This window comes from Malaya genurostris, chromosome 1 (assembly GCF_030247185.1).
Source record: "Malaya genurostris strain Urasoe2022 chromosome 1, Malgen_1.1, whole genome shotgun sequence".
Classification (NCBI taxonomy): Eukaryota; Metazoa; Arthropoda; class Insecta; order Diptera; family Culicidae; genus Malaya; species Malaya genurostris.
This window is the reverse complement of record NC_080570.1, coordinates 140,754,514-140,768,706: the sequence shown is the minus strand read 5'-3', so window position 1 is coordinate 140,768,706 and position 14,193 is coordinate 140,754,514. Positions and strand designations below refer to the sequence as shown.

At 39.6% G+C, this 14,193-nt stretch overlaps 1 protein-coding gene across 8 annotated transcripts in view; it reads right to left on the bottom strand.

Moving 5' to 3' along the window:
* Positions 1-14,193, bottom strand: part of LOC131425947 (moesin/ezrin/radixin homolog 1) — a 99,900-nt gene that overhangs the window by 38,630 nt on the left and 47,077 nt on the right. For 5 of the 8 annotated variants that reach the window (XM_058588277.1, XM_058588278.1, XM_058588279.1 and 2 more), the window contains exon 1: positions 6,842-7,034. The exons of 1 other annotated variant lie outside the window; for it this stretch is intronic. In XM_058588277.1, the coding sequence (XP_058444260.1) occupies positions 6,842-6,862 (21 nt within the window). In that variant the 5' untranslated portion in view covers positions 6,863-7,034. Of the gene's footprint in view, positions 1-6,841; positions 7,189-14,193 lie in introns of those variants that run through there. 2 more of the 8 variants (XM_058588275.1, XM_058588274.1) reach the window with 2 other exon arrangements.

Here is a 14,193-nt window from a genome sequence, read left to right as displayed (position 1 = left end):
AACCCGGGAGGAGGCAAAAATACCACATTAAAACGATTGAATTGATTGCTTCAAACGGTTTGTAGACGGTGTAGACGATGCACAGTTCCTTGCAAGGCCCTGGTCGGAATTCGTAAGTTGACGAGAGCTATTGACCTTACACAAAGAGGGGGGGTGGGCCGGTTTGGGTTGGTTCGGTCTCGGACGGTGACAGGTGAAAAGTAGTTGCAATTGCTGGTGGCCAGGATACTAATTGGATTGACCGAAAATGGTACAAATGGGCGGTCTCCGTCCGTTCCGCGTTTGCGGAACCTGAACCGGAGTGGGGTGGGAATCAACTGTCGCACGTGACTGGCTTACAATACATCGTCGCCTCCACCACCTCTGCCGCTCCCGTGAAGGTGATTTATCCAGCTCAGCTCAGTTACCTAACATGGCCGACGACGACGACAAACGTTGAGCTCAGCTCGGCCGCAACTCTCGCACGAATAAACATCAAAACACCATCAACAGCAGCGTCAGAGTCAGGCGGCGGAATTGCAGATAAAAGCAGGTTAATGTAAATTTTATTCTGGTCCAAGGACTCACATCATACTGGGGATGATCATACTGTGAACGTGGCAAAGCAATTAACCAAGCAAAACCAGCGCACTTATCATGGCGGACGTGAGTTTGAAGCGTTTGTGAAATCTTGGTCTGTGTGAACAAAAAAAAAAGAAGGAAGCCCTTGTGATATAGTTTTTTTTGAAGATCCAAGTGTCAAGCAAACAAGCCATTTAACCGATTCCTGGTTTCGCACGCGGTGGCCTTGGAAAAAAAGTGTGAGTCACGTCATCATCAAGCAAGTGTTAATCACCAGGGGGCGACAAACAAACGCTGCATGATTGAGCAATCAGCCCGTAGATGAGCAGTCGATATTGCAGTTTAGCGACTAGATTCAAAATCGATTAGCTACGCTGCAGCGACGACTATCCGTTGTTAGTTGATTATCGATTGGAGAAACAAAAAACCGATCATCTCCGGGTTCGACCTGTTGATTCAAAGCTTCCGCGAAGGACACCACACGTGGGCCGTTCGTTGTCGGGAATGTTTTCCCTTATTTAACGCTACTAAATAATTTGCCCACTGCTCATAGGGAGCTCTCACACAAACACACAAACCTTGGAACCGGTTTAATCAGTGGAAGCACGTTTCTAGGCCACACTGCCAGGTATTCGTTAGTTAGTGAACACGTCATTCTCCGGCATCAGAAGCATCTCGCGTGAGCCGGCTTTACTGGTTGAGGGTTGAAAAATTTCTTCCAACCTCACTTGTCAACGCGAAAGGATTTGTAAGGAGACGAGCGCGGCGGAGAAAGGTCGCATTGTTTAGCGCCATTGTTGATGAACTCATTTGCCGTGTGAAATTGCTTCGACGTGAGCGAACACGGCCACCGGCTAGGCAAGTACCGACACAGTCTTGAATCAGGCACGATCATTTGTTTTTTTTTTCGTTCGTGTTGCTGTCGTACGTGACACGTTCGAAAAAAGAAACACCGGTAATTGATTTAGAATTGTCACAGACCGGAAATTCCATTACATGAAGGCACGAAAAAGATTTGATTATAGGCAATGAGAGACAATTATAGACTGATTTATTTTGCTGGTATCTTTTTGGTAACACTGTTTCTGACAGATCACGCGTGAATCGTGTCTTGTGTCGTTGTCAAACTTGTTCAGTTTGGCCTATAATTCATTCACTGGCAAAGTTGGAGGAAAATCCACTTTTTTATCGAAAAGTTGTGTTCAGTGACGAAGCTCATTGCTGGTTGAATGCATACGTCAACAAGCAAAATTTCCGCCTCTGGAGTGAAGCATTGCAAGAGCTGCCAATGCGTCCTAAAAAAGTCACTGTTTGGTGTCAATTATGTGCCGGTAGCATCATCGCGCCGCACTTCTTCAGAGGCGACGATGGACGGAACGTTACTGTGAAAAACGAGCGCAAACGTGATTGATGTTTTTTTAGGCACAAAATGGAAGAATCGGACATGACATGTGGTTTCAACAAGACGATGCCACATCCCACACGGCACGCGAAACAATGACCAAAACGAGAGCCGCTTTCGGTGAACAGTTTATCTCACGTTTTATGCCCGTCATTTGGCCGCCTAGATCGTGGGATTTAACGCCTTTGGACTATTTCTTTGGCCCATTTTTCAACCAGTTGTAGTTTGTAGTAAACTTTCTGCTGATTTGCTATATAAAGTGCATAGCACCGACTCAAAAGCCATTTATTTCGAATCTGGTTGTCGTTGTCATCGTGTTGATTATGATGAGATCGAGGAATCTCCAAGCGAAATACAAAGCTTGTTATCGTAAGCGGAAGAACACATATCAGTATCGCACCCACGGATAACAGGTCAGATGATAATAGATGAAGGAAGTCAGCAGTATCCATCCGAATTAGAACTCAACTCGTCACTCTCCATCACGAACGCCTTTCACTTTCTTTCCAGTACCACCATTATTTTATCATAAAGAACTATACTGGTTATTTCGTAATATTTAAATGTGTGTGTATGTGTAACTAATCTGTACTATAGTTAAGGTGTATCGTTTCAAATTTTAGTCATGAAAAAGGGAAAAGCTTGCAGAACTCACATAATCGATCAACTAATTGAAATTCGGATCTATGAAGCGAGATTCAGTTTTATTCGTATTCACGACATCCAGTTATGACTCTGACATTACACATCTGTACTTTTTTTTTGCTGTATTTTGAAAATTTAATCTTATGCCTCTTTTAAAAAATCACCCTTCTAATTGAAGCAGTCTTTAGCACGGTTCAACACAGCTTCCACGTTTTTTGTGTCGTCACCTTAAGGGCTGAGGCCAGTGTATTCTGATTTTCTCAGAAACGGTGATGAATATCCAAAAACCCAGCTGAAAATTTCCTAGAAAATTAGTTTAGATGATTCTGTAAAAATTTCAGAATGATTCATTGACATTAGCGGTCGGGAAAGTCTTTTTTCTGAAGGAAGAATTGCATAGCTGAAAACGCCGTCTTTCAACTTGTTCATTGAATATCTCGCCTCAAAAGCATGGATCAAAAATCTATCCTGACAATGTCTAGATAATTTAGTTTAGATGCGATTAGTGCATAAAAATATATATGTTGTCGCGATAAAAATTAACTGAATGTTATTTTTGTAAAGGTAAGTCCATTTCTATGGCGGCACCATTTTTTTCTGCTCTTGTACCTTGGTAACGTAACGAAACATGACAGAGAAATAAAATCGACTCAAAAAAGGCTGCCAAACAAGCGGTAGCTTTCTTGGATTTTGTGTGATGTAGTCAAACTTGTAACCGAAAATAACAGAACTTTCTTGGCCACCCGGCCACATCGAGAGTCATTTTGCACATTTGCGAGAGAGCATGGAGAGAAATGTAATACGCAGAGCGAGCCACGTGGTTTTACGCGACCTACTGGCCTCAGCCCTTAAACTATAGTTTGAAATTTTCAACACTCTTCACCCTATAATTCCGAAACCGAAGGTTAAATTCGAATAAAATTTCATAGAAACCTTCGAGAACGTCGAATCTTTCATTTAGGTTTGTGAATATTGGTTTATTTTTCATTGAAAAATGGAAGTGTTTCATTTTTTCAGAGTGTTTAAGTATGATCAAAGCCGATTTATTTTATCATCAACTAACCAAACCTGCAGCTTGTAACGTTTCCCAACACAGATTCATATTTTTTAAAATCTTTACACCGGAACATTAAATAACAATTTGAATTTTTTGACACTAAAAACCTTTCGTTTGAGCTTAAGCTTGTGGAAATCGGTTTTACAATTCCTGATAAATCGAGGTGAGTACCGTTTGTTTTGGACGAATATGTACTATGCACGACCACAATGTGTGATATTTTCTGAAAAAGTATTAACAATCAACCATGCGTTTCCATTAAAGCTCTAGATCTGCCAATTAGAATGTTTCATCCACAAATTCATTGTTTCTACTCAACCCCTGTAACTTCGGAACCGAAAGTCGGATGAGCATGAACCTCAGGATTCTTCTAAGCCCTTTCTTTTCGAGTCAAGTTCGTGAAAATCACGAAAAAAATTATTTGCACTCATTACCCAGTAAATCCGGAACCGGGAGTCGGCTCCGGATAAAACTAGGTGCTTTGTATGGGACCACAAGGCCTTTCATTTAAATCTCAGTTCGATGAAATCGACCAAACCATATCCGAGAAAAATGTGTGCAACCAAATGTTACAAGCACATACAGAGACATTTGCCGTTTTCGACGAACTGATTCGAATGGTACATGACACTCGGTTCAACAGTCTTTCATATACTGAACTTCACCTACCCATAGCAATCAGGATCGCAGACTAAAATGTACGTACAAATGACTGTGGAAATAGGAGACAACGTAACTTCACCATTCATTGCGAGTTCCGGAATTCCACAAGCAAGCCAACTGGGACCGTTCATATTCTCGTTATACCTCAACGACTTGAATTTTTCGTTGCAATGCATGAAGCTATCATTTACCGATGATTTCAAATTGTTCCATCTCATCAAGGATTCTGAAGATCCCGCTTTCTTACAAACTCAGTTAGATGTATTCTATAACTGGTGCAACGTTAACAGGATGGTACTGAACGCCTCAAAATGTTCCGTCATCTCTTTCTCTCGCAAACGAAACACGATCACGTATGACTACTCTATTTCGCCAGCGGTCTTGGAACGGGTTTCATCAATCTAGGATTTAGGAGTGTTATTAGATTCAAAGCTCAATTTCAAAGACCATATTGAGTGTACTAGCTTCTAAGATGCTAGAACTTATGTTGTGGAGTATAAAGCTTCTAAGATGCTAGAACATATGTTCCGCATTTCAAAAAACTTCAACAACGTATATGGCCTGAAATTGCTTTATTACACTTTAATTCGCCCTACCCTTGAGTACGCTGTCGTTGTTTGGGCGCCATATTATCAAACCGATAAGCTGCGAATAGAAGCTGTTCAGCGAAAATTCGTCCGTTTTACTTTGCGACGTCTGCCATGGAGAGATGCAGCCAACCTTCCAAGCTACGAAAATCGTTGTAGGCTCATCAACCTTGATTTGTTATCAGTATGCCGGTTTGTGTCCAGGATATTCGTCAACTAAACACATTCTCTAAAACAAGAGTTTTTATCAGCAAAGTAAATTCTGAATTTCAACTAATTTAATAGTAATTTTGCAAATTTTGTTGGTAAAATCAACTAATTCAAAAACAGTTATACGAATTAGACGCAGAGCTAATTTCGGTCGTTTCGTGTATAAGTAGATAAATTTAATGTATGTAATTTTTTTTATTACAAATGAATGCGATCCGTTTTTTTTAGATCAAAAATGCATTTATTTCAAAATAAAAAGCATTCAAAAATTAATCTAAGAACCGTTCATCGCTAGTTACTACATTTTTCCACCTCTCAGCCAATTTTTGAATTGCATCACGAGATAATGTCTCGTCTTTTGAGGTGATCCAAGTTTGAAGCAAAATTTACGATTTCTGCGAAAGATGTAGACCTGACAGATAGTGCTGCATCCGTCGGAACAACCAGTAATCGGAAGGAGCAATGTCAGGAGAATACGGCGGGTGCGGCAAAATGTCCCGCTTGAGCGTTTCCAAATATTGTTTCACGGCTTCTGCAACACGAGACCGAGTGTTGTCATGCAGGAGAATAACTTTTTCATGTCTTTGCTTGTATTCCGGGCGTTATTCTCTTAATGCACTGCTCAAACGCATCAATTGCAGGCTGGTTGTAGCAGCTCATAGTACACAACACCCTTTTGGTCCCAACAGATGAACAACATGACTCTCGAACTATGAATATTCGACTTTGGTTTTGCTGTTGAGGTTGATGACAACAGTTGACCGCACATAGCGTAGTTTTTTTTTTCTTTTTGGGGTTCTATTTTTCATCCCCAGTAACAATTCGATGTAAAAACTCTCTTTCAACAATTTGAATCAGCTACTCGCAAGTGAAAAATCGCCTTTCAATGTCTCTTGGTTTCAGTTCATAAGGCACCCAACTGCTTTGCTTTCAAATCATTCCCATGGATTTTAATCGTACAGAAACTGCTTGTTGAGTAGCTTCCAATGATTCTGCAAGCTCTTCTTGCGTTTGACTCGGATCTTCATCGAGTAATGCTTGCAACTGTTTGTCTTCGATTTTTTTTGGTTGTCCAGATTGAGGCCTGTGTTCCTCGCTGAAATCTCCATTCTTTAAACGTCGGAACCATTCCGTACACGATTTATCAGTTGAAGCATTATCACCTTAAACATTTACAAGCATTAGATGCGCTTCAGGTGCACTTTTCTTCCAATCCAAATCGAATACTGGTTAACACGAAAACAGCTATATACAAAAAATTCTTAAAATCAATTTCAAAAAAAGAATTCTTAAAATTCGTTTCAATCGAAAACACTTCATAAATCCAAAACTTTGTATAGTTTCTTCGGCAAAGTTTTTTTCTCGCTAGAAGTTCTAAAACTACGTTTCATTTTTATAATTATATTAAAACATTGGCATCTGATATTCTGATATCTGAGATGGTCGTTTTATTAATGGTGCGGTTTGAACAAGCTGATCGGATGCACTCATAGTTTCGCATTATTTGTAGAAAAAAGCATCTGAGCACTTTATAGATCGATTTATACACTGGTAATTCAAAAGCTGAATTTGAAATCGACTCTTAATTTTCGAGATGTTTCATCAAAAATTTCTTCAAGGTATGGCGTTTTACTGGTAATGATTAAATTTTTTTAAAGAACATTTTTCTCAGTAAATCAGTAATTATAACATTGAAGTAAAGGCAATATTACTAACCATTTTGCCACTAGCTACCATCTTAGCGCCGGTTTTTTTCCTTCTTTGTTTTTTCTCGGCAACGATTCCGGGTTCAAGCACTTCTAAGAACACTTTCAGTTTCCTTGTTGACTAGTGATTTTCGTACTGCTACGCACCACCAACACTTTGCTCGCACCAAAACTCACTTCTAAAACGTTTCCACCTCTTACCGCTACCCAAAAAAAATTAAATCACTATTATTATCACGGAAAAAAACAACCGAAACCGAAACAGAAGCCAATTAATCACCCGATCAATAGCGATACAGATCACTTCCCGCGAACCGCAATCGAACAATCCATTCACTTTCGCCGCCGCGTTCGAAATTTTGACCGTTGCTGCGCTACGGCTGTTGTGGCTGTTGAACCGTTTGCCCTCCCGAAACTGTATTTGAAATTCTGGTTCGAAAAACAGTTTCGCAGGCAAACACACAAGCGCAGAGGCTTCGCTCCGGGTTTCTCTTCTTTTTTTTCCAGATGCAAGGATTGCACAAAGCCACACAAGCATGGGCTAAGAAGAGAATGCGAGAACGGCTGCAAAGAATTTTTTACTGATCTTAACAAAGGATCGTCGACGACGACGACGCGCAAACCGTCCCGCTTCAGCTTCAGCTCAGCTCACCTCACACCAACCGGTGATCAACTACCGGGATGACCACACTCTATATCTGCCGTACAGTACAGTACAGTATGTAGGTACCACTTGCTCTGATGGATGGATAAAACACACTGGAAAAAGAATTCGCACGAACAGACACAAAATTCAAAACGATCGTCGCAACCGCTCAAAGTGTACTGGACTGGCGGCGGGCTGCTGATCTTCACTAAAGCCCCACACACCGGCCTTACTTAGCCCGCACTATCATTACGACGACGATGATGATGATGATGATGATGTTACAGGCGATGACATCACAGAACAAAAGAACCGGACAAATTCATACCAAACTGGTGAGAGTGGGATCATCATCTTCTCTTTCGCTCTTCGGCTCCGCAGGTGGGCTCATCTGACCCGAAGACTGCCGAACAACGGAGCCGGCTGGTGTTCAATTTAAATCTACTACAGCGCCATAGATTATCTTTTAACACACAAACTACTATCACCAACCAATTTTATGATCTTGGTTGTTTGTGGTTTTGTTCGGTTCGTCGTTTGTTCCAAAAGTTGGTCTCTCCAACGGTTTTCTGTTGCAATTTTGTGTTCCGCGATTGTGCTCTTGGGAGCGGCGATCGGCGATCGGCGATTTCCACACTCTCCAATTCGGCTCCAATCGATATCCATGTGTGGGTGTTATTCGGGCTGGGCTCTGGCAGTTACTACCACGTTGTTGACACTAGGGTTGTGCTGGTAGGGTTAAGGTAAAATTGAAGTTTATTTTGACGGCGAAAGCAGAATAACACTTCTAACGGACTATAAATATCCAAACAGTCTCATTATAACAAATATTTTTCATAGATAAAATGTCGTTCTAATTAATTCACAGATGCATGATTAAACGTTCCATATTTGACAATATTCCCGAAATCAAAAGTACCAACAATAATACATTTGAATTTGATCATTGATCATTTTCTAAAAAATGTATGGACAAAAAATAGCGTTTTGTCGGCTATGTAACTAATCCCAATATATTTTTGAAATCGAAACTGACATCTCCAAATATGATTTACAGCCAAAATTAATCTTCGAACTTGATTTGCAACCCAAGGTTGGCTTTCAAATAAGCCTAAGCTTGTGAATTGGCCATCTTCGAGAAAATTAAGCGGTGAAAACATCGCGTTTTGTCGGTTACGTCACTTATACCATTATAGTGATTTTCACTGTCGGCTAGAAAAGATTGCGATGCGATAAGATAGCGACAAAATGCCGCAAAGATAGCGAAACTGTCATTCGCATCGATTCAACCCCTTCGAGACCACAAGCCAGAAAAAAATATTTTTTAAATTGACCGTTACAACAACTAATTATTAAGAAAACTGCAGTCATAATTAATTCATATTGATAATGCGTATAATTATGGCTTTAACTTTCACGGATTTTTTAAGTGTGTGCTATTTATTTGACATAATGTACGATTCAGACGATCCGCCTCCTTCCGTCACCGTCCCCGAAACGTCAGCTTCCGTCAAAATTAGTTTAATACTTTCTTTACCGGAACGTTCACACGCTCCGTCCGTCAAGACGTTCCGTGACGGTGACGTTACGTGTGAATGGCTCCATAAGAATGCATGTAATTAATGTTGACGGTGCCAGTGACGGAGATTGACTGTGACAAAAGAAGACGGATCGTCTGAATCGTACGTAATTATTATTTTGTGCTTAGTATGTACCCTTTTCATTTATATTTTGTATTAATCGACGCCTTGGTTTTCAAAACCTCGTGCTTTAATCGATTGTGCTATTTGTCTACTCTAAAAGGTTGGTCGTCTTTGACAGATATACATTTGTTGATGCTTTCGATGAAATAACAATTGTCGCTAAGGAATTTTACCAGTTGAAAATGCAATTGGCCTCAATCCAACAGCCGATTAATTTTTCTTTTGGCTCTAATGCTAGTTAATTTCAATACAACAGACAGCGAAGGGGTTAAAAAAACTGTCCAATTTTCTGGCAGCGATGCCAGGTGAAATTTTAGGCGTCTGCGTATTAGAAATGGTCCTATGCGACCTCAATGTTTAGAAGTATGACGAAAAAACCAAACGAAAACCCTACAGTAATAGCAAAAGTCATTAAAATGGATGATTGTTTATAAAAATTTCGAAAATCTGCAAAAAAGTCGGCTTAATTGCAAAGTCTGCTAACAAACGAAATTTCAAATTTACATATCAATCCGCAAACCTGGCATCAGTGGTTCTGACGCTCATTATTTCGCAATCCTGCGACGATTCCGTCGCATTCTATGTCAAGCTGAAAACCACTATATATCTCCCAAATCAGACGTAACAGCCGAAGTTGATCCTCAGGAGTAAGCTTTCAAAAGAGGAAATCGGTTCTTTGGCACAAAATTCGATATGTTTAACAAAAAATAAAAGCATGTTTCAAGCTCTAAACCAAGAAAACAAATATAACGTTTTGAAGAGAGGGATTGAAACAACAAAATAGCGCTATTGATTCGAAATATACTAAATCTGTGGACAACAAAACATTTTGAACTTATGACATTCTGAAAAGAAAACTGCAGACATTTAACCTATTTCCCTAATTTGGAATTACCGTCAAGTTAAGGAAGAAAATTTTTCGACGTTCGCAAAAGAAAAAGAAAATATTCTTCTCCAATTTTTTTGCAAAAGAAATTTAGCAGAACTAATAACAAATTATTACGTAGGAACAATGTTTTTGTGCAATAATATCTGCACAAAACATTTTTTGTGATATAGTATCTGCAAAAAAAGGTGATACCACCGACCAAAACAAATTAAGCATCTTCGCCACAGTCGATTTTCAATAGATATTAGTTGAGAACGAACTGCAGGATTCGGGGAAGTTGCATTAGGTATATTTTCCTTGCGCCCGACTAACGGGTAAGTACCCAAACTTTATTTGTATTGCTTTTACTGTAGATTATAGGATGTTTCGTTTTATAAACCTAGAAGATTTGGGCAACAAAAATGCCTTACCCTCACTATACGGTGCCGGGTCTCAATTAAAAAAAATGCAAAAAAAGCCGCGTAATCATTTCCAGTCATATTTTCCTACATTTTGTTATATGAGCTTGAATTTTACTGGTTTCGACTGTAACTTGCGGTTTTGCTAGCAGGTACGACTGTATGAATTTAAATGCACCTTTTTCCAGTCAAGCAAATGCATGCTTCTGTGGCTCAGTCGATTAACAGACGTACTTGCGATCCAACGATTCTCAGTTCAAGTCGCGGCGGTTGCTATCAGTATTTTTTTTTTATTTAAATGAATTTCATGTTATGGAGTTTAAGACACAATACTAAATGTTCTTCCACGTAAATTTGCGTGAACTGCGACGCTCCATTTATGTGCATCTAATAAGATGTAAAATCACAGGATTTTTTCTAAGTGTGTGTTCGAAAATTTGAAAGAAGCATGTCAATATTATTCGTATTCACGTCTTCTAGTTATGTCTCTGACATTACCCACCCAACCTTTTAATCATGCCAGTAGCATGCCAGTAACAGTCCTGTCCGTACAAATTAAATTTTTGCTCATCAGAAAACACGACATTATTCCATTCTGTCTTCCACTCCACGTACTTTTTACGTACTATCCGAGCAATTTTCCGGCTTTCGTGTCTAACTTTGCCTTTCAATTTCAAATAATTTTTAGTACGGCCTTTGGTAGGATGTTTAATACTATATTTCGAGGAAATTTCGCACCAATTCTTCAGATCGACCGAAAATTTTTTCGTGCAATTAAGACATTGGAGTGACACTCTTTTTTAAACTATCTTATAATTTACAGTTCTTCCTCCGTCGGTCGGGTACCCCCGGGATTTCGTAAATTTTTTACATTCATCAGCAATCAATAAAAATTTAATATCGCTCTATGTTCTAAAAAAAAGAATTGAAAACTATGACAGCGCGATGAAAACCCATTTTTTTCGCACATCGACTGAACAAATGTCTAGGGTTGAAACACAGTTTGGATGTTTACATTCACTGTAACCGGTTTAGTGTGTATGTGCATGCGATTCGAATTCTTCTCTTGAAAGTGGTTCAAGATATACCACCACTGCTACGAAAGTGTCCCGATTAAAAACATGTTCAACTCCGTTTTGTGTTCAACATTTAGAAATTGTTGGGTGCTCGGCTAAACGAAAGTCTATCAAAGTATTCCGAAGAATTTTCACAATCTTTGCATCGAATGACCTATTGGAAATTTCTAACATTCATCGCCTTATAACTCCGGAACAGGAAGTCGAATCCGGACCAAATTTAGAACATGCCTATAGTACTGTAAAACTTTCCATTCGAATTAAAATTTTGTGAAAACTGGCCTGAAAATCTCTGAGAAATCGAAATAAGTTCCATTTAAAAGTATTTGCCTCTATTTCCGATGCTTCCAGAACCGTAAATTGAGATCCGGTATAACTAAAGAGCGATTATGAATTATGAACTGATCCGATCCAATGATTAACCAGAAAAATATGTGTAGATGTATAGTAACGTAAAAAGGCGGGTGGGTAATGTCAGACATAACCGGATTGACGTGAATACGAATAATTTACTCTAATTCAATGAACAATAAAATAACTGACACCACTTGTAATCCAGAAGTCACCAAAACGCGTTTACTCGAAAGCAAAGCAGCTGAATGTTGGTTTATTTGCACTCGTTTGGTCCGAAGATCGCACTGCAAACGATTCTACAAACTAATTTTTTTCCACTTCCGATTTGCATATTCCAACAAATGAATAATTCGTATAGCTCTTTTGCAAACATTTATAACCCTCACGATTTATTAATTTTAGTTTGACGTAAAGCCGCCATGACTAAGTTCAGTTTTTGCAATGACTGAGCCGAAATATAAATTGGAGAAGCCAAGTGAAAGAAAAACTAACAGAAAAGATTTATTTTGACGGTGTTTCATTGCCATTTCTGCTCGAAAGTGCAAAATCAGAGCAATCCACGCCACCAGTGTTTCTCAATGAAAAACGCCATTAGAGTGACTAAAACAAGATCAGAGTGGCGAAATAGTAGCGCGTATGCACGGAATGCATAAGAACGCAGGTTCGAGTCCTGTCTCTGATCGTATCTTTTTCCAAAAATTCATCTTTTCTGTTAGTTTTTCTTTCACTTGGCTTCTCCAATATATATTTCCGCTCAGTCATTGCAAAAACTGATTTATAACCCTTCTTAGCGCTGATTCGTAGAATTTTCTCCGTCCTTGTTCACTTTTCGGTGTGTGTTGCCCCAATGCAAACGACTAGCAGCTGAATGCTGATGGAATTCAGCTTGTTTGAAGCGAAACTTATCCTAGAGGGTAAGTTTTATAAAGACGTCCCATCATAATAAAGTAAGACGTATTCACGTCAAAAACAATGCTGCAGCACGTTTCCAAGAATAACATTTAAAAAAATCAATAACCCGAGGCTTTCTCTAAGTGCCTTAACTTTGATTGTGGAATTGTAAACTCTAGAGTATTTTCCCACATCAGTTGCAGAAGTCGGCACCCGAAACAAAATCTCGTTTCTCATATTAGATTCCCAATTCTTCAGGCAAATATAACACAATGGAATTATCAGAACAGAAATCAAACATTGAACGCAAAGAGCCAGAGGCAAATCCGATTTCCGTTCAAGCTGTACTCGTTAGCTTAGTAGCACTAGCAATGCGTCTGTACGTCAGCACGTAAAAAAACTCGATACTAATCAAAAATGTATCAATTTGAGCATCCCTCCTAGCACCGGAGCCTCACATCCATAGTCTTTTCCAGTCGAAACGCAAAGTTGGCTCACATCTACTCTATTATTCGCTGCTTCGCTCCATCATTTCGCTTTCTTTCCCAATTTCTCGCCACGAAAATAAAGAGAAAAAAAAAACATAGTCCAAAGCACACTCACACCTGCACCTGTGAATTTTGCTACGCTGGCTGACGGACGGACGGACGGTCGGCTGGTCCGTCGGAATGTGATTGATTGCGTTGGTGTGTGTGTGTGTGCGAGCGCGCGGGTGGGAACTGTAAATACTTCCTACAATTCGCCATTTATTTGCTCAAAATAAAAGAGGAAAAAAAAACAGCATTTGCTCATTGTTCTTCGTGGTATTGTACGTCGAAGGCTTCCGAAAGCTCAAGCTGAGAGAATGATGCAACAAGTTCGTTGATGGTATTGGTGTGATGATCACGCGATGAATCTTGCTTGCACTCAATCAGACCGATCGAGGAGACGCTGTGGACGATTAATAACAGCACTTGTTGCAGATTCATCGATCATCGTAGGCTTTCGTTTGACCGATCGTCACCGTCCGTGTCACGTCACGTGAGTGTATGTAGCGGAAGTACGTGTGCGGATAGGTGTGACGTATCATCTCGTTTGGTGAGAGTTTTGTTGCAATGTGAGATGATCATGGGAGTTTAGGTTTTATGTTGGATTGAGTTTTTTCGTCTGAATCGATTGAATATTAACGTGACTTAAAACATCTGGAATGAGCTTTCTTATATTATGTTTAGAAGGTCAATTGTCAAAATCCGATAGATTCAGAATTTTTATTCCGCTCAAGCACTAGTTATCGTTTCAAATTTATGACTACGAGTCGGGACTGACTATTCGGTCGAGGTATCACCATCAAAGTTGGTCGTGTGAGTAATAAATTTTACAACCAAACGCTGTTCGATCATCAATCTGCACGTTTGCTGATTGCACC